The following is a 23597-nucleotide window of genomic DNA, read 5'->3' as shown; positions in this document are numbered from 1 at the left end:
AGCGTGTGAGTGACCGTGTTTCTAGAATTAAAAAGGAAGGTAAAAAAAATTATATTTCATTCTCATTCTGTGATGACTGTCTGAATATTATAAAATGTTTACATGAATCTAAGCTAACGGTTAAAGGATTAATTGAATTAGTGCGTAAAAGATTTATTTAATGGTCGTATCAATGCGCAAAGAAATAAAAACCCTTAGACTTAAGACACATGACACAAGAAAAAAAAAAGAAGAAAAATCATTCGTACAAGAGCGCGAATTATATTCGAGAATGAGACACAAAAGAGGTATGATTTGTAAACACCTTACCATTGCTTTTCAGAGTATATTATTATATAAATTAATGTGTGTAATTAAAAAAAGAAGTCATTTAGTAAATTCTAAGCGTATCTAAGATATTATATAGTATATATAGTATATATATTTATATATATTATATATAAATTATATAAGAGAAGTAAAAAACACACCGACACACAGACACACGTACATACGCGAGCCGCGTACATATAAATAATTACGAGAATTACAAAAAAGCAAACGCTGCGAACTGTATCATACGTTTCTAAAATAGTAACGATACAATAAATACTTATTGTATGTCTTAACGCTTCTATGACTCTGAATTATTTTATTACCATTCCGATTTTTTTAATTACAGATTTTACTTGTTTTTTTTCTACCTCTGCAGATATTTTGCAAGTTTTTTTACATTCTCATTTTTCATGTTAATAAGATTTTGTATTGATTGTATAATGTTATTATTGATTATTATTTGTATTATAAATTAACGTTGCAGGTTTCGTTTAAATGTGTGTATGTGCATTTTTAAAATTACCAAATTTATTATTTTTGTTAAAAATTATATCTTTTAAACAATTTTCTTTAGAGATTTTTCCTTTTTCTTTTAAATTTATTAATTTGTTGACAATTTTATTATATTAAGAATTAAAATCATCAAATAAATATTATTTCAATCGAAGAATATTAATCACTATTGTTGAAATGAATATAACTTTTTTAAACAATGCATTTCATCGAATACTTTGGAATTCTTCTAAATTCACTCCAACTATTTAAAGTAATTTTGGAATTAAACCTAGAGTTTAATTAATTTATCGAGAATTTTTTAAAATTCTTTAGAATTCTCATTTTATTTGAAGTTCTTCCTGAATATTTTAAAATTATTTGTAACTCTCTTAAATTTTTTAATTTAACCTGGATTTTTTCAATTCGTTGAATTATAATTAGAAATTAGCTAATCTAGAAGAATTCAAGCGAATTAAAAAAAAATTATTTTAAGTTTCAAAGAAGTAAGGATAAATTAATGAGAATTCACGATGGATCCCGAATAAATTCAAACTATTAAAAAATATATATATGTATATCCCATTATTTCAGAAAATTATAGTGAATTCAGAACAATTCAAGAGAATTCAATGAGTTTGATAAGAAATCTAGATAAATTAAAAATAGTTCAAGTGAATCCAAAATATTCAGGATAAATGAAAAAATTCAAGAGAATTCCAAAGAATGACAAAATTCAGAATGAATCAATGAGTATTTAGGATGAATCTAAATTAATTGAAAAACGTTTTTAAAACTCCAAAATATTTAATTGATTTCTGTAAAATTGGAGAGAATTCAAAAGAATTAGAAGAAATTTAAATAAATTAAAAATAATTTAACAGAATTAAATTTAAAAACGCAGCATAAAATAAAAAATTCCACTGAAATAAAAAATATGCAGGATAAATCAATGAGAATGTTAAATTAAAAAATGAATTTAAATAAAATGAATTAAATTTTTTTTTAATCCGAAATATTCCATTGATATTTGTAAAATTGAAGTGAATGTAGAAGAGCTTTAAAGAATTCGATTAAATGTATGCGATATCAAGATAAATAAAAAATAATTAAGTGAAATAAAAAAATTTAGGATAAATTAATTTTTTTCTTAATTCAAAATAATTTAAAAATATTTAGGTTAACTTAATAAGAATTCAGGGTGAATTTCAAATAAATGTGAAAAAATTCAAAACATTTCACTGTTTTCTGTAAAAGGAAAGTGAATTGAGAAGAATTCAAGAGAATTCGATGAAGTTTATACGAAATCAAGATAAATGAATAATAATAAAATAATAAAAAAATTCAATAAATTAAAAAAGTTCAGGATAAATCTAAAAATTTTCAAATAATTCCACAGAATTAACAAATATTAAGAATAACTTCTTAAAAATTTAGATTAAAAAATCCAAAATATTCCACTGTTTCCTGTAAAATTGAATTGGATTTAGAAGTATTCATGAGAATTCGATGAAATGCACACAAAATGAGGATAAATTGAAAATAATTCTTGTGAATTACAAAAAATACAGGATAAATTACCTTGAATTTTTTAAGTTTTATCGAATTCATAAAATTTCACTTTAATTTCTCTAAATTTATTCGAATTATATTTAATTCGTTAGCTTTTCTATTTTGTTCTATTTAATAGAATTGAATTCATCCAGTATTCTGTTCATTCCCATTTTTCTCAATTCGACAAAATTCTTTTTTCTTAATCTTTTAACTTTTATTATATTCTTTTATATTCCTATGAATTTCACCTAAATCTTCATTTTTTCTTCTTGGATTAAAAAAAAAGCTTGAATCTTTATGATTTTTATCGAATTCTTCCCGTTTCACTTAATTTTTTATAAATTCACTTATTTTATTCGTTCGTTTATTATTTTAATTAAACCTGTTTTCCAAATTCACCTGGAATTCTTATTAATTCCATTGAATTCGTTTGAATTCTATTCAGAAAAAGATTGATTTTTGTATATTTTTTTAAACAGTAAATTTCTGCATTTAATTAATTCGAATTGCAACCATTTTTATTAAAACAGAAAAGGTTTTATTATAATTGCACACAATTTTACGGTGATTCAAGACTAAGTTTTAATTAATATTCGACATACTAGACGAAATATAAAATAATTTTTTAAAATTTTTACATTTCGAATCAATTAAACCCAAATATCGACTTTACTCAAAAACGGCCCGATTGCTTATTCTAATATTCTTTTTCAAATTAATGTTTATTTAATGTCGTAAACAAATATATTTTTTAATTAATTCAATTCATTAAAATTTCAAAATGAAACACAAAGATCGACTTTTTATAAAATGGAATCGATTATTTTAATTTTCATCCTAAAATGTTATACGGATGTCAAAGAAATATAATCAATAAAAATTAAGACAAAATTTACCATATCTTTTTATGAAAAATTTTGCATTTCGTATTTATAAAATACTAAAATCGACTTTTTTCAAAAAGGTCCTCAACTATTAATAAACAAAAAGCATTCAACTTTTATTTAGAGTTGCTTCAGCCAGAAGAAACTACAAGAATATAATCACTAGTAAAATAATGGGTAAAAAAAATGAGAAAATGTAATGATTTCTCAATAATTATGTCAATAATAATTTTCTTCTGTTTTCTTTCCACGAAGACCAAATAAAAAACCTTCTGAATTAATTAAAAGTCCAGTAAGTTCCATTTATGATAAATTTTATATTGTCAATATTTATTTTTATTTAATTAATTTAAAGGAAATTAGTAATGACCTTAAAAGTTAATCTTTTTTAACTGGAATGTCTAATAAATCAGTTTTTGATTTTGAAATGATTTTATTTGAGTTTTACGATACAATTACATTGTTTGAAAGCTCTTGAAAAAATTGTGTATGGTTCTTGAAAAAGTGATGGATTATAGTTTGTAATTGCTGATTAATTATGCAGCAGCTAGATGCCATTTTAAGTACAACAGTTGGGCCTGAGATTCTAAAGAAGACAATTCAGCTACAGCTGGTGCCATTTGTTGTACGTGATTTTGGTAGTTGGATCCAAGATTTGCCTTTTTCTCTCCATAAGTTACCTTTCCGTCGAAAGCATTCATTGGTACCTTTATATCGGGACCCACTTGCTGGATGGTTATGTTCAAGTGATCTTCAATTTCAGCCAGGTACTAGAAAAAAAAATATATTGTGATTTCATCTAAAAAATGTAAAAATAAAAAAAAAAACATTAAGAAAATCAATATGTTAAGAATATGTGACGCCATATAATAAAACTTTGAATTCTAGCGCCCTTTTTATAATATCCAATTATTCAATTTTTTAAATTGGTCAACTTGATTTTCGAAAGAAAATTTATTCCTCATATTTAGTTATTATTTAAAAAATAAGTTGTGGAAATTTCATTTTTAATCACGGTTGATAATATTACTCAACAATATCTCAGTTTATTATGAAAATATTGAATGCCAGGAATCACAGCGGTTCGATAGTCCAATTTTAAGTAAAAAAGGGGATTTAATTTATTATTTAATTTAAAAAAATCATGAGTATCTCGCTTTTTAGTAATTTCTGTGTTTAAAAATCTATTTTTGCAGCTAGATTTGATAAATCTGTTGAGCAATTCAGTCCTTTCAATTGATAAAACCAAATAAGTTTGACATTAAGAAAAGTACTTTTATCAGTAGATAGATTTCAATTTCTTATTCTCACCATGAATTAATAGAGCCCAATAAGAAAACCCAATTAATTTTGGTTGAAAGTACTTTATTTACGGTTGAAATGTCATCTATTATATTTTTGGTACAGAATTCATTCTTTTTTGTTAGAAATTATATTACTGAGTTGAAAATTTGAATATTTAGTTAAAAGTTCAATTATTTGGTTCAAAATGGAAGAAGTTTGACAAAAAGTCATCCCCTTTGTTTGAAAAATGAACTATTTGATCGAAAATTAACTTTTTTTAATTTATATTTTCGGGTTGGAAATTAACCTGTTTTGTAGAAAATTTTTAATTTTTTCTTATAAAGTTCAACAATTTGGGTGAATTTTCTTTCTTGTCGGCAACATCTTATTCAAATGAAACATCTACTCCTTTGTTGAAAATTTGTCTTTTTAGCTAAAAAGTTCCAATACTTTATTATACTTTTTTTTCTTTCTTGAATGAAAAATCTTTTTTGGTTAAAGAAGGAACTATATTGTTGAAAACTCGTCTTTTTGGACGGATTTAACTATTTTTTATTAAAAATTAAAATCTTTCACGATTAAAAATTTGATTAATCAGTAGAAATTTTCACTATTGTGTTGAAAAATTAAAAATTCTGTTAAAAATCCATACTTTTTGGTAGTAAATCGTCTGTTTGGCATGAAAATTCATTTGTTTGTAGGAAGATTTATAATTTTAGTTGAATATTCGTCTTTGCTTGTTGAAAATTCAACTATTTTGTTAAATTTTTTAACTAATTTAATAAAAATGAATTTTTTTGATTTAAGGTTTATCAATTTTGTTGAAAATTCGTCTTTTTAGAAGACGATTGAACTATTTTGTTCTGAATGAAATTTTTTGATGATATAAATAAATATATATTTTTTCTTTGGCTGAAGGTTCATCATTTTATTTGGAAATTCGTTTTTATGGCTTATTCATAAGTTGACAGTTTTTTCTGAAAATTTTATTAATTATTTGAAAATGTTATTTTTTTGTTTGAAGACAATTCTTCTTTTTGGGTTGAAAATTCAACTTTTTTGGTAGAAAATATTTAGTTGTGAATTAACTTTTTTTGTTGACAATTCATTAAATGTTTGAAAATTAATTTTTTGGCTCGAAAAATTATTAAAAATTTGTTTCCTTCTTGAGTGAAAAATCTTTTTTTATTGAAAAATCCACTAATTTGTTTAAAAATACGTCTATTTCGCTTAAAAATTCAACAATTTTATTGGCATATTTTTTCCGTTCTTCACTGAAAATTTCTTTTTTTGAAGAAATATCACCTATTACATTTTTCGTTCAGAATTTATCTTTCATGGTTAAAAACTGTTATTAATTGATAGCAAACTTAATTAATTGTTTTAAAATATCAACAATTCTGTTAAAAATGCACCTTTTTCGTTGTTGAAGAACTCGTTTTATTACAAATTAATTTTTTTCTTGCTTAAAGGATCATTTTCTTTTAAAATTCATCTTTTGGGAAGAAAATTTAACTATCTCGTCCATAATTAATTTTCTGGTTGAAAATTTATATTTTCGGCTTGACAATTCAAGTATTTTGTAGAAAATTAGTTTTTATGACTTGAAAAACTCAAAAATTTGGTTGAAAATTTGGTTATTTCTCGACTGAAAAATATTTTTTTTTGTAATGTCTACTTTAAATTTTTGGTTCAGAATTCATCTTTCAGGGTTGAGAAATTTCTGAATTGGAAGAAAATTTTATTATTTTTTTGAAAAATCAACAATTTGGTTAAAAATTTACCCTTTTTGTTGAAAATTAAACGGTTTTGTGGAAAATTCATCCTTCTGGTTTAAAATTCGACTATTTTGGTAGAAACTATGTAGTAGTAAATAAACTTTTTTGCTCGCCATTCATTAACTGGTTAAATATTCAACTATCTTGCAGAAAATGATTTTTTTTCTTGACTGAAAAATATTTTTGTTGTTGAAATATCAACTATTACAATTTTCAATAATAATTTTTTTAAAGTTAAAAATGTTATTAATTAGTTGAAAATTGATTAACTTCATTGAAAAATAAATAATTTAGTTAAAAATGCATTCTTTTTGTTACAAAATTCAACTATTAGGCAGAAAATTCATTTTTTTAACTTCAAAATTCATGTTTTTCGTGGCAGATTCATCATTTTAGTTGAAAATTCATCTCTTTGATTGAAAATGTATTTATTTGCTTGAAAATTCTTCTTCTTAGATTAAAAATTCAACTACATATGTTGGTAGAAACTATTTAGTCGAAAATTAAATTTTTGTTGATAATTCATTAGAGGGGTTTAAATTCAACTGTTTTTTTTAACTAGTCTTATTCAAAACTACAATATTCTTTTGGCAGATCATCAAATATGACGTATTTTGTTAAAAAATAATCATTACTTGTTAAATATTCAACTATTTGGTTAAAAGTTGAGATACTTTTTTTTCGGTTAACGGTTAATTGTTTCCGTTGAAAATTCGTCTTTTTGGAAGAAAGTTTAAACTTTTTGTTGAAAATTCATATTTTCGGCTCGAAAAATTCAACAATTTGGATGAACATTCTTTTCTTGACTGAAAAATATTTTTTGATTTAAAAATCGACTACTTTGTTGTAAATTCGTCTATTGTGCTTAGAAATTCAACAACTTCACTGAAATTTTTTTCTTTCTTCACAGAAAAATTTGTTTTAGTTCAAATATTAGCTATTACATTTTTTGTTCAGAATCCATCTTTGATGGTTGACAATTTTATTAATTTGTTGAAAATTTATTTATTTCTTGAAAAATCAACAATGTTATAGAAAACTGGTCTTTTTGGGTTACATTTTTTTTACAGAAGATTCATAACTTTAGTTAAAAATTCGTTTTTTTGAGGGTGAATATCAAATATTACATTTTTTATTGAAAAATATATTATTTTTTTTTTATTAAAGGTTCATCTTAGTAGAAAATGCGTTTTTTTTTTGGAAGAAAATTAGTATTTTTTGTTCGATATTGATCTCTGGTTGAGAATTCAAGAGCTTTAAATTTAGTAGTAGTAGTAAATCGGTATCATGAGGACTATGAAATTTTTTTAATTTATAGAGAAAAAAAGGAAATTCAAGAAGTTTTTAGTAAAATAATTATGCTTGTTTATTCTCGATCAATTAAAAAAGAACTTTTAAAAAATTCAAGTTTACTCACTCTTGGTTCCTGATACCAAACACAGCAACCGCCTTGATCAGTCAAGTTAGTGTTTTGGCAATTTCTTCCGCGAGTGGAACACCATTCTCCATGGTACCATACTTTTTCAGGCACAGAACTAACGAGAGAAATAGCTAAACCCATTCTTTCAGCTCTGCCTACTCTTCCAATTCGATGTACATAATTGGATTTTTCGTCGGGGAGAGTGACGTTGATCACTAAAATAGGGACAAAGGTTTTTTAAAAATATTTATCAACAAATTCTTTAAATATTTCTCAAAAAAGATTTCCTTATTTTCGCCTATTTTCAAACAACTTTTAGGGTGTCCGTTTTAATTAAAGAAAAAAATTCCCAGAGATTCCCGGTTCGCAAACATTTCTCACAGACAATGAAATTTAAAATTCGAACAATAAAGCTGAAACAAATTTCCAGTTGAAGCAATAAAAACTAGGCTGCAAATTAAAGCACTCGAAGTGGAGCTCTTGAATTTTCAACTTTTAAAATTGAAGTTCAAACGTTTTTTTTTTTTTAATTCAAAATTTTGTATTGAAATGCTCAATAATTTACACGCATACAATGAAAACATAAATCCAGGTTATCATTTGCAATGCTCTCAATTTAAGAATCAACGAACATAAAATTTTTCAAAATTATTTGATTTTAAGCAATTTTAAGCTAGAAATATTAAAAATTGAATGATTAGATTTTTTAATAAGTTAAACACTGTTTTAATTAAAGGTTAAATTATTTTTATTTTCAATAATCTGTAAATCCTTATAATGCTTTTATATTTGATTTCAAAATATTGAAAAATAAACACTTTGTACTACATTTTTTCAAATTTTAAATTATTTAAAAAATTTTTCCAGAACTTCTGACAAAAAAATGTCTTAAAACCTTGCACATTCATTATTCATAATCTTGCAAATCTTTCTAAATTTGTATTCTCTTAAAGCTAATTTTTCAAAATAAAAAATCATTTTCAATTTTACAAGGAATCTAAAGGATATGTTTTTTATTCTTCTGAAGCTTTTCACAATTCTTAAACAGCTAAAAAGCCTTTAATTATGAAAATATTACTTTAAAGTTATTTTTAAATTGAAAAGAGTTTGGTTAGAAATTATACTCTTTAGTTAAAAATTTCATGATTTGGTTTGAAAGTAATCTTTTTTGGTGGAAAATTTAATTGTTTCGGATTCAAGATAAGGTTTTTTTTTGGTAGAACAAATCTTTCTCGATTGAAAATAAACTTTTTGTCGGAAATTACATTTTTCTGATTGAAAATTCAACTTAAAATTTATCTTTTAGAAAAATTAATTTTTTGTTGAAAATTCAACTTTTTTCGGGAAAATTCTTTAAGAATTCTATTCTTTTTTTTTATTGAAAATTCATCATTTTCAAAAATAACTTTTTTGTTAAAAATTCCACTTTTTTCTGAAAAATTCGTTTTTGCCTTGAAAATTAAACTATTCTATTGAAAATGCATTTTTTGGTTAAAAACAAATAATGCTGCTTAAAATTCATCTTTAAGAAAAAAATTTTGTGTCGAAAATTCAGGTTTTATCGGAAAAATTCGTTAAGAATTCTTTTTTTTTTTTAATTGAAAATTCATCTTTTTCAAAAATAACTTTTTTGTTGAAAATTCAACTTTTTCTGAAAAATTCGTTCAGAATTCTTTTATTTTTATTGAAAATTTATCTTTTTTAAAAATAATTTTCTTGTCGAAAATTCAACTTTTTTCGGAAAAATTCGTTAAGAATTCTTTTCTTTTTTTTTTTAATTAAAAATTGATCTTTTTCAAAAATACCTTTTTTGTCGAAAATTCACCTTTTTTTGAAAAATTTGTTAAGAATTCTTTTTTTTAAATTGAAAATTGATCTTTTTTAAAAACAACTTTTTTGTTGAAAATTCAACTTTTTGTGAAAAATTTGATTTTGCCTTGAAAATTAAACAATTTTATTGAAAATTCGTTTTTTTTTGTTTGTTTATAAGTTCAACTGTATGATTGAAAATTCATGTTTCTTGGATGAAAATAACTTTTTAGCTTAAAAACAAATAACGTCGCTTAAAATTCATCTTTTAGAAAAAAAAATTTTTGTCGAAAATTCAAGTTTTTTCGGAAAAATTAGTTAAGAATTGTTTTTGCTTTAAATTCAAAATTGAGCTTTTTCAAAAATAACGTTTTTGTTGAAAATTCAACTTTTTTCTGAAAAATTCGTTTTTGCCTCGAAAATTAAACTATTTTATTGAAAATTCGTTTTTTTTGGTTAAAAACAAATAATGTCGTTTAAAATTCATCTTTCAGAAAAAAACTGTTTTGTCGAAAATTCAAGTTTTTTGGAAAAATTCGTGAAGAATTCTTTTCTTCTTTTATTGAAAATTCTACTTTTTCTGAAAAATTCGTTCAGAATTCTTTTTTTTTAATTGAAGATTTATCTTTTTTAAAAAGAACTTTTTTGTCGAAAATTCAACTTTTTGTGGAAAATTCGACTTTTTTCTGGAAAATTCGTTAATTAGTATTTTTTTAAATTGAAAATTCATCTTTTTTAAAAATAACTTTCTTGATGAAAATTCAACTTTTTCTGAAAAATTCGCTTTTGCCTTGAAAATAAAAAAATTTTAAAGAAAATTCGTTTTTTTTTGCTTAAAAAAAATTTTGTGGCTTAAAATTCATCTTTTAGAAAAATAACTTTTTTGTCGAAAATTCAACTTTTTTCTGAAAAAATCGTTAAGAATTCTTTTTTTTTTAATTGAAAATTCATCTTTTTCAAAAATAACTTTTTTGTCGAAAATTCAACTTTTTTTCGGAAAAATTCGTTAAAAAATCTTTTTTTTTTAAATTGAAAATTCGTCTTTTAAAAAAAATTTGTTTGTTGAAAATTCAACTTTTTGCGAAAAAATTCGTTCAGAATTCTTTTTGTTATTGAAAATTTATCTTTTTTAAAAATAACTTTTTTGTCGGAAATTCAACTTTTTTCTGAAAAATTCGTTAAGAATTCTTTTCTTTTTTATTGAAAATGTATATTTTTAAAATAACTTTTTTGTTAAAAATTCAACTTTTTTCTGAAAAATTCGTTTAGATTTTTTTTTTTTTAAATTGAAAATTCATCTTTTATAAAAATAACTTTTTTGTGGAAAATTCCACTTTTTCTGAAAAATTCGTTAAGAATTCTTTTATTTTTTTATTGAAAATTCATCTTTTTCAAAAATAACTTTTTTGTCGAAAATTCAACTTTTTTCGGACAAATTCGTTAAGAATTGTTTGGTTCTTTTTATTGAAAATTCATCTTTTTCAAAAATAACTCTTTTGCTGAAAATTCAATATTTTTCGGGAAAATTCGTTAAGAATTCTTTTTTTTTCATTGAAAACTTATCTTTTTTTAAAAAGAACTTTTTTGTTGAAAATTAATCTTTTTCTGAAAAATTCGTTTTTGCCTTGAAAATTAAACTATTTTATTGAAAATTCGTCTCTTGCTTGAAGTTCAAATGTTTGGTTGAAAATTCGTCTTTCTTGAAAGAAAATTAACTTTTTTCTTCAGAAATTATATTTTCGGGTTTTTTTTTGCTTAAGACCACACTTTTTTAAATTGAAAAGTCAACTGTTTTATTGAAAATTCAATATGGTACCTACATTAATTTTATTTTCAAGAATTTATTACCCTATTTTCGTAAAAAAAATCAGTCGATTTCCCATTTTTTAAGATAATATTAGACTATGAAGTCTGCAAAAGGAAGAAAGACTTAAAAAAAGGAAAAGTGTTTTTATACTTACTAAAGGGTAAGCCTGTGATATCTAAACCTCTCGCAGCGACATCAGTACATATCAAAAATTTGACTTCCTGTCTTTTGAACTTTTCCAAATTCGCTTTTCTTTCTGGCGGCTTTCTGTCTCCGTGCAAACAGACACAAGAAAATTCTCTACCTCCCGCAGATTTCAGGTATCGCTCAAGGTTGTCACAGTCGAGCTTGGTTCGACAAAAAATTAGCGCTCGATCCATTTTGTGTTCTCTGATCGCTCGAACACAGTATTCAGCTTTTAGTAATTTCGTAGCTTCCGAAAGGGTTTCTAAACAAAAAATGATAACAGAAAAGAGTGAAATTTGTATTTTATTTGAAGAGTTGAACACTCGATTTTTCAAGATTTTAACATTCCAAAGATTTTCAGGGAAATATTAATATTTATAGAGCAAAATTTTAATTGTGTAAAATGTTTAATATAGTATCTTTTATAAATTGAATAGAAAAAATTGTACTTTAATTTACAAATTTTTAATTCATTATTCTCAGGGCTGCAACAGATTAATATTCTTGAAAAAAAAGTGATCCATTGCAACCTAAAAAGTGACTAATGTGACTAATGCTCTTTTGATCTAAAAAAAAATTCAAAAGAACTCAATGACATTTATAAGAATTCCAGGCGGATTTGAAAAATTTAGAATAAATAAAAATAATAGACGAAATGATTTTGACGAAATTCATAAGAATCTAAAACAATAATTGAAATAAATTGAGAACAAATTTAATTGATTTCAGTCTAATTGGAATGAATTTAGAAAAATATAAGGTAAATCAGAAGAATTCGATGAAATTTATAAAAATTTAAGGCGAATTGTAAAAAAAAATTAAAGTGAATTAAAAGCAATGAAAAATATCAACAAATTGAGTAAGTCTGAAATTAATTTAGAAAAATACAAGAGAATCGAATAATTTAATAAAATGCTTGAGCATTCACAGCGAGTTGAAAAGAATTAAAGATGAAATAAAAAAAAAGGAATTTTTTCATTCCAATTGATTGAGTAGAATTGAAAGAATTCACGTTCATTTGAAAAACTTAAAAAATTGCAAGGAATTACAAATATTTCAGGATAAATTTATAAAAATTCAGGTTGAATTTCACATGAATTGAAAACAAATATTTTACAATCTCTTAAAATCTTTAAACCCCTACGAAATAACTTCTTGTGAGCCCATTTTTTGAAATCTATTAAAATATGATAAAATTCCAGGTAATTTGATGAAATAAGATATTTACTGAAATCTTGGAAAAATGTATTAAAATCCCTCGAAATCTTTTGAAATGTCTAAACAGTTTGTAAAGCTCTTAAAACTTCGGTGGAATTTTTTAAAATACCATCAAATTGTTCCAATCCATTTACATCACTAATAACAATTATAAATTAATTAGAATCTTATTTAAAAGTCCTTAAATATTTTTAATCCTTTTGAATCTTTTGAAATCCCTTGAAACTTTTTAAATCTTTTAAAAATGCCTTGGACTTTTTTAAAATACAATACCAAATTTTTTATATTTTGAAAACTTGTTAAAGTTCTTTAAAATTGCTTGAAAGTTTAAAAAATACCTTCAAATTTCTAACAAAATTTTTGGAATTCCATCAAATTACTTTGAAAAAATTCTTTGAAAATGTTCTACAATTTTTAGAAATCTTTTGAAATCCTTTAACACTTTTTAAAGCACTTGAAATTTATTTGGAATATTCTAAAATACCCTAAAAGATTTCATATCCTTTGAAATTTCATTTAATAACTAAAATAAATTGAAATAAATTGAAAATGTCTTGAAATCTTTTAAAGCACCCTAAAATATTCAAACAAATTTTATAACCTTTCGATACCCCTTGACATTTTGTAAAGCTCTTAAAAACTCCTTGCATTTTTTTTTAAACACCATAAAAAATTGAAATGCTTTAAAGTCCAATTTAATTACTATAATAAATCAGTAATTCCTTGGAAACTTTTGAAATACCCTAAAATATTTCAAATTTTTTATAATATTTTCAAATCCCTTGAAAATGTGTTAAATAACTTAAAAGATTGAAATCTTTTGAAATCCCTTGAACCTTTTTAGAGCTCTTTAAAATTCCTTGGACGATCTAAAAATAACCGAAAATCTTTTAAATCCCTTTAATTTATTCAAAATAATTATTAAAATAGTTATAATCTTTTTTGAAAATTCCTAAAACATTTCAAATTCTTTTAAATTTTCTAAAATATGTTGAAACTTTTGAAATTTCTTGAAAATGTTTAGGAATCTTTTAAAACGCCCTAAAATGTTACATATACCTGTTTTGTAGCCAGGTTTATATTATTTGTAAATTTGCAAAAACGATTTCAATGTCAGAAATAAATCCAATCTAATCACTTCCAAATCCTTTCAAATTATGAAACATCAATTAAAAATAAATTGGAATTTTTTTTAAATACCTTAGAAAATTCCCAATCCTTTGAAAACGTTTTAAAGCTCTTTACAATTATTTCCAAGTTTTAAAAATGCCTTAAAATCTTTCAAATACTCTAAAATATTTTTAATTCTTGAAATAAAAACTTTTAAATCCCTTGGATTTTCTACCATACAAAATTTCAATTCCCCTCAAGTCTTATGAAACCCCTAGTAAATTTGTAAAGTATTTATAACTTATTGGAAGTTTAAAAAATACCCTAGCATCTTTAAAATCCTTTGTAATATCTTCAAATAATTGAAGCGTATTCAAATTTCCTTGGAACCTTTCTAATACCCTGAAATAATTTAAATACTTTGACATCTATCTAAATACTTTGAAACTTTTAAATGTTCTTGGCAGTTCCTTGGAATTAAACAAAAATTTATAATCGTTTGGAAAGCCTTTGAATTCTCAAAATCTTATATGAATTCTTAAGAATTTGTCCAAATGCCCCAAAATATTTAAAATCCTTGGAAATTCGTTCAAATTATTGAAATCTATTAAAAATTTCTTGAAAACTTTCAAAATGAATAACAATTTGTTAAAGAAATATTGCCATCAATTTTAATTTATTTTCAAAAAATTAGGTAGTTGTTTCTCTAAGCCGTTTTTGCTTTAAATATAATTTTTTAGTTTTCAATTAAAAATATAAAAATTTAAGGCAAAGAAATTCTTTCACTCCTAAAAAGTATTTATTAAATATCAAGGAATATGACAGGATTTCTACTACAATATGAAGAGCATATTCACCATAAGAAATAAATTTAAAAAATTTGCATTAAGTGAGAGAAAAAAAATTTGAATTTCTAAATACAGCAAAAATATACATTTTTTACATTTTGAAGATTTCTATAGTAATCTAAAATAAATTTTTACCTATGATGTTTTGAAATCAAGACTTATTTTCAGATATTAAATATTCTAGGCCCGACAATATCTCCCAATTTTTTTATTTGATAAAATTTAGTGCTAATTCCTCAATAAAAAATACTTTTTAGGAGTAAAAGAATTTTGTAGCCTTAAATCTGTATTAAGAAAATAATTGAAAACTGAAAAAATTAATTTTTAGACTGAAAACGGTAGAGCAAAACCTCGAAATTTAAACAAATTTCTTCTCAGAAAACGAGAGAAATTTAGCTGTAAGCATTTTCAAAATCGAAAAACACCATTTTTTCGGGATATTATATTACAAGCTCTTGTTTTCCTATTATTAATTATTATTGGGATATTCTTTACATTTTCTCTTAATAATTAGGAAAAAATGGGAATCTGGCTAGAGTTTTTGAAAAACTTTGAAAATAGATTTCTTATTTAAATTTTATATGTTTTCAATTATTTACAATTTTTTATAACTCACCGATCGTATTACTTCCAGGTCTGACATTATCATACGCATGGACACCATCGGTTTGAACTTTCTGCCTTAAAGATTCCCAAGACCTGTCCTTTTGAGGATCAACCATTACGACAACATGGTGAACCGTTTCGGGAACAGCATCCTCACCTTTCAAATCGACCCATGTTGGAAAATGCATTAAACGCTCCTGAAATCAGTTCAAATTTTTCTTCAGGGCTGTTACAAAAACCCAATTTCGAAATTTCCTGAAATTTCGCTCATAAATTTTTCATTTTCCCTGATCCTTGTGAATTCATCTTTCAGGTATAAACACAATCTATCACCTAAGAGATCAATAATGTTAACGCAAAAAAGTTTTTCAAATTATAACTTAGTGACACTGCATTTCCAAAAAATATATGAAGTTCTAACCAAACAGACGATTTTTAAACAAAAAATATGAATTTTCAACCAAAAAGATTCATTTTCGAACAAGCAAGATGAATTTTCAACAAAATAAATAAAGATCAATTTTGAGTTAATCAATTTTTTAAATCAAAAAAGCGAACTTTCAAGACATGAATTTTCAACCACATAGTGGAATTGAATAGTGGAGGTTTCAACTCAAGAAGATAAATTTGTAATAATTAAATTGTCAGTCGAAACAATTATTTAAAAAAAAGAATGTTCAACTAAATAGTTCAATTTTCTTCCCAAGAGATGAATCATTAAAAAAAAAAAAGAATTCTCTTTAAAAAAGTTTATATCTGATATTTGCACCAGTAAATATTTCAATATTCATCAAAAACAGTTGAATGAAACCAAAAAATATGAATTTTCAACACACAAATTAAATCCTCAGCTAAAGCAGATTAATTTTCAAAGTAAAAAGAGGAATTTCCCAAAAAAAAAGGTTGAATTTTCAACCTGAAAATATGATTTTTTGACAAAAAATTAAATTTCCAACATAATTGTTGAATTATGAAACCAAAAAACGAATTTCCTACTAAAATAATTGAATTTTCATACTAAAAAGGCCGAGTTTTCAAAAAAAACAAAAACAAAAAAACAGAATTTTGAACAAAATAGTTACATTTCCAACCAAGATAATGAATTTAAAAAAAAGATAAATCTTTAACCGAAAAGATGGATTTTTAAAGAAACTTCTAACTAAAACAGATAAATTTTCAAACCAAAAATAGAATATTTTTATAAGTTAAAACAAAATTTCAGCCAAGAAAATTAATTTTCTACCAAGAAAAGACGAATTTTTAAGAAAATACATGTGTGTCGAGCTAAAAAATATCAATTTTAGGTGTATTTATTGATAATTCCACACAAAAATATTTTAATATTCACCAAATTTTCAACACACAAATTGAATCCTCAACTAAAACAGATTTCGTTGGCAGAGAGAATTCGACAAATGTGCCTAAATTGGCAGGAAACTTTGTTATCCTGAAAATTTGTATCCTGGGGTTTTTGGGGTCGCTGAATCCGAATATGAAGTCAAAATTCGAAAATCCAAAATGGCGGATCCAATATGGCGGAAAAATACAAAACACGGTTCAATTTCGATAAATCTTGGTACTTACGAGTTTCTGGGGTCGCTGAACCCGAAAGTGAAGTCAAAATTTAAAAAGCCGGACAAAAATATCCGCCATATAAAATTTTGACTTCAAATTCGGACTCAGCGAACCAAAAACCCGTAAGTACTTAAATTGATCCAATTCAAGCCATTTTTTTTTGTATTTTCGTCCACCATATTGGATCCGCCATTTTGGAATTTCGAATTTTGACTTCAGATTCGGATTGAACAACCCTAAAAACCCCAGAGTAAGACATGAATGCAAAATTGGAGCAAGTTAAATAGGAGAAAAGAAGATTGACGCGTTTTGCGTCAATGCCCACGAAGGGGTTAAATTTCAAAGCAAAAAGAGAAATTTCAACAACAAAAAAGTTGAATTTTCAACCCGATAATATGATTTTTTGACAACAAATTTAATTTCCAACATATTTGTTGAATTTTGAAACTAAAAGCGAATTTCCTATTAAAATAATTGAATTCTCAAATTAGAAAGCCGAGTTTTCAACAAACAACAAAAAAGCAACAGAATTTTGAAAAAAATAGTTACATTTTCCACCAAGACAGTGAATTAAAAAAAAAAAGATAAATCTTTAATCGAAAAGATGGATTTTTAAAGAAATTTCTAACTGAAACAGATGCATTTTCAAACTAAAAAATAGAATAGTTTTACAAGTTTAAAAAAATGTCAGCCAAGAATATTAATTTTCTACCTAGAAAAGACGAATTTTAAAGAAAATATTTTGAACTAAAAAATTTCAATTTCCTACTAATTTCCTAAAAAAAAAAAAAACACACATTTTCAATAGAATATATGAATTTTCAATCAAATGGTGGAGTTTTCAACTCAAACAGAAAAATTTTGAAACAAAATTGAAATAACTAGATTTTCTGCTAAAACCATTAATTAAAAAAAAAAAGTTCAATTTTCAACCCAAGAGGTGTATCTTATACCAATGAAATAAATTATCGAAAAAAGTGTATTCATTGATATTTCCATAAAAAAATACTTTAATATTCCCCAAAAACAGTTGAATGAAACCAAAGAAGACGAATTTTCAACAAACAAGTTGAATCCTTAACCAAAACACATTAATATTTAAAGCAAAAAGAGAAATTAAAAAAAAGGTTGAATTTTCAACCTGAAAATATTATTTTTTGACAAAACAATTAATTATCAACATACTTGTTAAATTATAAAGCCAAAAAACGAAATTTCTAAAAAAATAATTAAATTCTCAAACTAACGGATATATTTTCACAAGAAACATTTAATTTCCAACAAAATAGTTCAATTTTCAGCCGAACAGATAAATTTTCATTTAGGAAGATTAATTATCTACCGAAAAATCAAATTTTCAACAAAATATATGAAATTTCAATTAAATAGTGGAGTTTTCAAATCAAGAAGATACATTTTGAATAAAAACTGGAATAATTAAATTTTCAGTTTAAATAATTAACTTTCTATAAAAAAAACAAGGAATTTTCAATAAAACAGTTCAATTTTCTACTGAAAGAATGATACTGTGACCAAAAAAATATAGTTAAATTTTCAGTTAAAAAAATTTTATTTTTAGCCAAAAAAAAAATTGAATTTAAACAAAAAAGACCAATATAAAATCAAACAGTTCCAACTATTTAGTAAAAAATTAATCGGTTTTGGTAGAGTTTTTGTTTGGATTCAACTGTTTTCGATTGAAGATTCATAATTTTATTTGAAAATTCATTTCCTTGTTTGAAAATTCAACTATTTTTATGAAAATTATTTCTCTTAACTGGAAAGTTAACTATTACACTTTTTGATTAAGAACGGATTTTTAAAAATAAAAAAAAATCATTTATTTGATTAAAAGCTCGGCTTTTTGGGTAGAAAATTCAATTCTTTTGATAGAAAATCAGCCTTCAAACATTTTTTATTAAAAAGTGATATTGGAAATAAACTTTTTTGTCAAAAATTCTTATTCTCGGGTTGAAAACTCGACTTGTAGAAAACTCGCGTTGTAAAAAATTCGTCTTTTGCGTTTGTAAATTAAACCTTTTGGATGATTTTTTTTCTTTATTGACTGTAACTTTTTTTATTGTACAATCTAAACTTTTCTTGACAATTTATTTTTTTAGTTTGAAAATTAAACCGTTTTCGTTTAAGATTCGACTAGTTTGTTGAAAATTCGTATTCTTTGATTTTATTCAACTGTTAAAAAGAAATTAAAATATTTGTTCGGAGAAAATCCGGTTGAAAATTGAACTGTTTTGTTGAAAATTTATTTTTTCGGTTTAAAATTAATTCCTCAAATTGAAAATCGTATTATTTCATTGTTGATTCAAAATTTTTCTTTTTTTTTTATCAGAGAAAACTAATATTCTCGATATCAAATTCATGTTTTTGGTGGAAAAATGAACTACGTTGTTGAAAATTCGTTTGCTTTTCTTAAAAATTTATTTTTAAAACTTAAAATTGATCTTTTTTAGTTTAAACTTCATGTATTTTCTTAAAAAATCGTCTTTCTGGATAAACAATCAATCTTTTTAGGTCTAAATTCATCTTTTTTTTGTTTGAAAAAACAATTCTGTTGTTCTTCCTCTAAAAATTCAATAAGAAAATTATTTCTCCAGGGGAATCCTATTAAAAATTCTATATATATTCAATATCTTGAAAAAATAATTTGATTAATTACCGCCATCCTCTTCACTTCGAAGTCGTGCAGTGTAGCAGAACAAACGATCATTTGCAATCTTTTGCCATCGCTTGTAATTTTTGGTATTTGTTTATGCAGCCTGTCTATCAAATCTTTGTATCCTTGTTTCAAGAGACCATCAGCTTCGTCGAGAACGAAAAACCTTTTTTCAAACAAGAATTTTTCGAATTAATAATTTTTACATTTTTAAGAAATTCGACAAAAATGTATTTAAGATAGTTGCCGTGTCAAAATCAGGTCTCTGGGAAAAAAATATTGTATGATTTTAACATTAAAAAGACAATCTTGGTTTATAACAAAAAATAAGGCCTTCTTTCAGGGAAAACATTGCCTAAAACTTTACTGTCTCCAATTGTGAAAATAAGCACATAATCTTCAAATCGAGTTATTTGTTTAAAAAATGTTTTCTTGAACAAATACTGATTTAACGATTTCAGGAATAGATAAATTCACTATCAAAATCGGAAACAGAAGAGATTTATAAAGAATGTTTTCCTCGAAAAAACAAATCGTCAAACAAATTCGTCCGTTTAAAAATTTGTTCATTAAAAATAATATTTTTTATTTAACATGATATCAGTAAAATTATTTTATTTTTAAAATGATAGAAAAACTATTTTTTCAGATACCTAAATTTTAACATAATTACTAGGATCGGACAATCTCTTCTGTCAGATATTTGCATTTGAGAATTACACTAGCGAACAGTGTATAAAAAAAGAAATTTAAAAGACATTTTTTCGTTCAATAAACATTTTTTTGCGAATGGGAAAAAAATGATTTTTTTTGATTGAGTAATACACACGTTTTGGAAAAAATTCAATACTTCGAATCCGAAATTTCTTCAACTTGAACCAAAGAAACATCTTATCATTCTGCTTTTTCGGATTTTTTTCCCCAATTCAGGAAATGACAGAATTTTTGAACAGGGACCATTTTCTTAATTTTCAAAAATTTGAAGTTTCGAATCCAAAAAAGGAGCAGAAGATGTCTGATAAAAAAAAAGGTTTTGCAAGTGAAGCTTTTTTTAAAAATTCAACCATAAAAATGCAGAAAACGAACCGGCCTGACAAATAACTTTAAAAAATCCAAGAATCTAAGAATCATATTCAGATAAAACACTCTTAAATGTTTTCATTGAAATTATTTGTTTTATTATATTGACATATTGTACAATTTCCGAATAATAAAATTGTAGACATTTTATAATATTAACGAATTTGAACATTCCCGACAGAAAAGTGCCGAATTATAAGATATCCGTACTAGAAAATTCCGAAATATAAATAATTAAAATTTTTATGCAATATATAAAAAAAAATTAATTTTTTAAATTCGGCAATTTTATAATTTTCTGTTTTTTTTTTTAGGAATTTATTGTTCTGAATATTTTATAATTAGGCAATTTTCAGTAGGGAATTTTATTGTTCGAGAGAAATCAAATTCCCGAATAATAAAATTTATATTAAAATTTCCGACAGTTTATTATATCACTAAATTTGAAAATTCCCGAATAATAAAATTTTCGATAGAAATTTGCCAAATTATAAAATATCTCAAATAGAAAAATCACGAATTGAAACAATTAAATTTTTCATCAATATTATTTATTTATTAAAATACCAATAATGGGATATTTTTACTGAAAAATATATCTTTCATGTTTAAACAATTCAAAGTTATTTTTTTTACTGTAAAATAACAATTAAAAAAAATTTTTCATCAAAAAAATTTTTTTTTCGATTATTTTTATTCTAAATTCAAACTATAATTTTAGACCGATTAAACATGATAATCATTTTTTGATATTAATACTTTACTAGTGTGTTTTTCATAAATAATATTTATAAAAAAAATGAAATTAATTAAATTCGGGAATTTTCTAGTTTAGATATTTCATAAATTGGTAATTTTTTGATGAGAATTTTCCAATTCGCTAAAATCATAAGCTGTTCGGGAATTATATTATTAGAAAATTTTGTTATTCGGAAATTTTACATTGTCAGGAATTTCATCTTTCAAAATTTTTTAGAGGTCCCGGAATTTTATTAATTGGGAGTTTTTCAATTCGGTAACTTTATACAATATTAAGAAATTTTATCATTTTTCCGGAATTTTATTATTTGGGAATTTTCCAATTCGGTAATATTATAAAATGTTCGGAAATTTTATAATTTTTCAGGAATTTTATCAATTGCGAATGTTCCAATTCAGTAATATTATAAAATGTTCGGAAATATTATAATTTTTCGTGAATTTAATACTTGGGAATTTTCCAATTCGGTAATACTATAAAATGTTCGGAAATTTTTCAGGAATTTTATCAATTGTGAATTTTCCAATTCAGTAATATTATAAAATGATCGGAAATTTTATAATTTTTTGGGAATTTTATTCGGTAAAATGATAAAATGCTCGGAAATTTTATAATTTGGGAATTTTCCAATTCGGTAAAATTATAAAATATTAAGAAATTTTATAGTTTTTCGGGTATTTTATTATTTTGGAATTTTCCAATTCGGTAATATTATAAAATGTTCGGAAATTTAATTCTGTGGCAATAGTCCATTTTGTTAAAATTATAAAATATTCGGAAATGTTATAATTTTACGGGAATTTTATTATGTGGGAATTGTCCATTTCGGTAACATTATAAAATATTAAGAAATTTTATAATTTTTCGGAAATTTTCCAAATCGGTAATATTATAAAACGTTCGCAACTTTTATTATTTGTGAATTTTCCAATTCGGTAATATTATAAAATGTTCGGAAATATTATAATTTTTCGGGAGTTTTATTATTTGGGAATTTTCTAATTTGTTAATATTTTACAATTCGGTAAAATTATAAAAGATTCGGACATGTTATAATTTTTCGCGAATTTTATTATGTTGGAATTGTCCATTTCGTTAACATTATAAAATATTAAAATCTTTTATAATTTTTCGGGAATTTTCTAATTCGGTAATATTATAAAATGTTCGGAAATATTATAATTTTTCGGGAATTTCCCAATTCTGTAATATTATGAAATCTTCGGAAATTTTATAATTTTTCGGGAGTTTGATTGTTTGCGAATTTTCTAATTCGGTAAAATTATAAAATATTCGCACATGTTTTTATTTTTCGGGAATTTTATTATGTGGGAATTGTTCATTTCGGTAACATTATAAAATGATAAAAAATTTTATAATTCTTCCGGAATAATCCAATTCGGTAATATTATAAAATGTTCGGAAATTTGACAATTTTTCGGGAATTTAATATTTGGGAATTTTCCAATTCGGTAATATTATAAAATGTTCGAAAATTTGAAAATTTTCAGGAGTTTTATTATTTGGGAATTTTCCAATTCGGTAATATTATAAAATTTTCAGAAATTTGATATTTTTTCGGGAGTTTGATTATTTGCGAATTTTGCAATTAGGTAAAATGATAAAATATTCGGACATGTTATATTTTTTCGTGAATTTTATTATGTCGGAATTGTCCATTTCGGTAACATTATAAAATATAAAAAAATTTCATAATTTTTCAGGAATTTTCCAATTCGGTAAGATTATAAAATGTTCGGAAATATTATAATTTTTCGGAAATTTAATAATTGGGAATTTTCCAATTCGGTAATATTATAAAATGTTCGGAAATTTGACAATTTTTCGGGAATTTAATATTTGGGAATTTTCCAATTCGGTAATATTATAAAATGTTCGAAAATTTGAAAATTTTTCAGGAGTTTTATTATTTGGGAATTTTCAAATTCGGTAATATTATAAAATTTTCAGAAATTTGATATTTTTTCGGGAGTTTGATTATTTGCGAATTTTTCAATTAGGTAAAATGATAAAATATTCGGACATGTTATATTTTTTCGGGAATTTTATTATGTCGGAATTGTCCATTTCGGTTACATTATAAAATATAAAAAAATTTCATAATTTTTCAGGAATTTTCCAATTCGGTAAGATTATAAAATGTTCGGAAATATTATAATTTTTCGGAAATTTAATA

The 23597-nt window shown here is 23.9% G+C and overlaps 1 protein-coding gene across 1 annotated transcript in view; it reads right to left on the bottom strand.

The window, feature by feature from the left end:
* Positions 1-3723: 3723 nt before the first annotated feature.
* The window catches only part of LOC117178796 (ATP-dependent RNA helicase Ddx1), a 40755-nt gene continuing 20881 nt past the window's right edge, over positions 3724-23597 (bottom strand). Inside the window, exons 7-11 of the mRNA XM_033370274.1 lie at positions 19564-19726; positions 15322-15508; positions 11498-11791; positions 7725-7942; positions 3724-4015 (exon numbers count right to left, since the gene is read on the bottom strand). Of these exons, the coding sequence (XP_033226165.1) occupies positions 3782-4015; positions 7725-7942; positions 11498-11791; positions 15322-15508; positions 19564-19726 (1096 nt within the window). The 3' untranslated portion in view covers positions 3724-3781. The remainder of the gene's footprint in view (positions 4016-7724; positions 7943-11497; positions 11792-15321; positions 15509-19563; positions 19727-23597) is intronic.

Source organism: Belonocnema kinseyi, chromosome 8 (genome assembly GCF_010883055.1).
Source record: "Belonocnema kinseyi isolate 2016_QV_RU_SX_M_011 chromosome 8, B_treatae_v1, whole genome shotgun sequence".
In the NCBI taxonomy this organism is placed as follows: Eukaryota; Metazoa; Arthropoda; class Insecta; order Hymenoptera; family Cynipidae; genus Belonocnema; species Belonocnema kinseyi.
The sequence above is the reverse complement of the archived record's forward strand: the minus strand, read 5'-3'. Positions and strand labels throughout refer to the sequence as shown.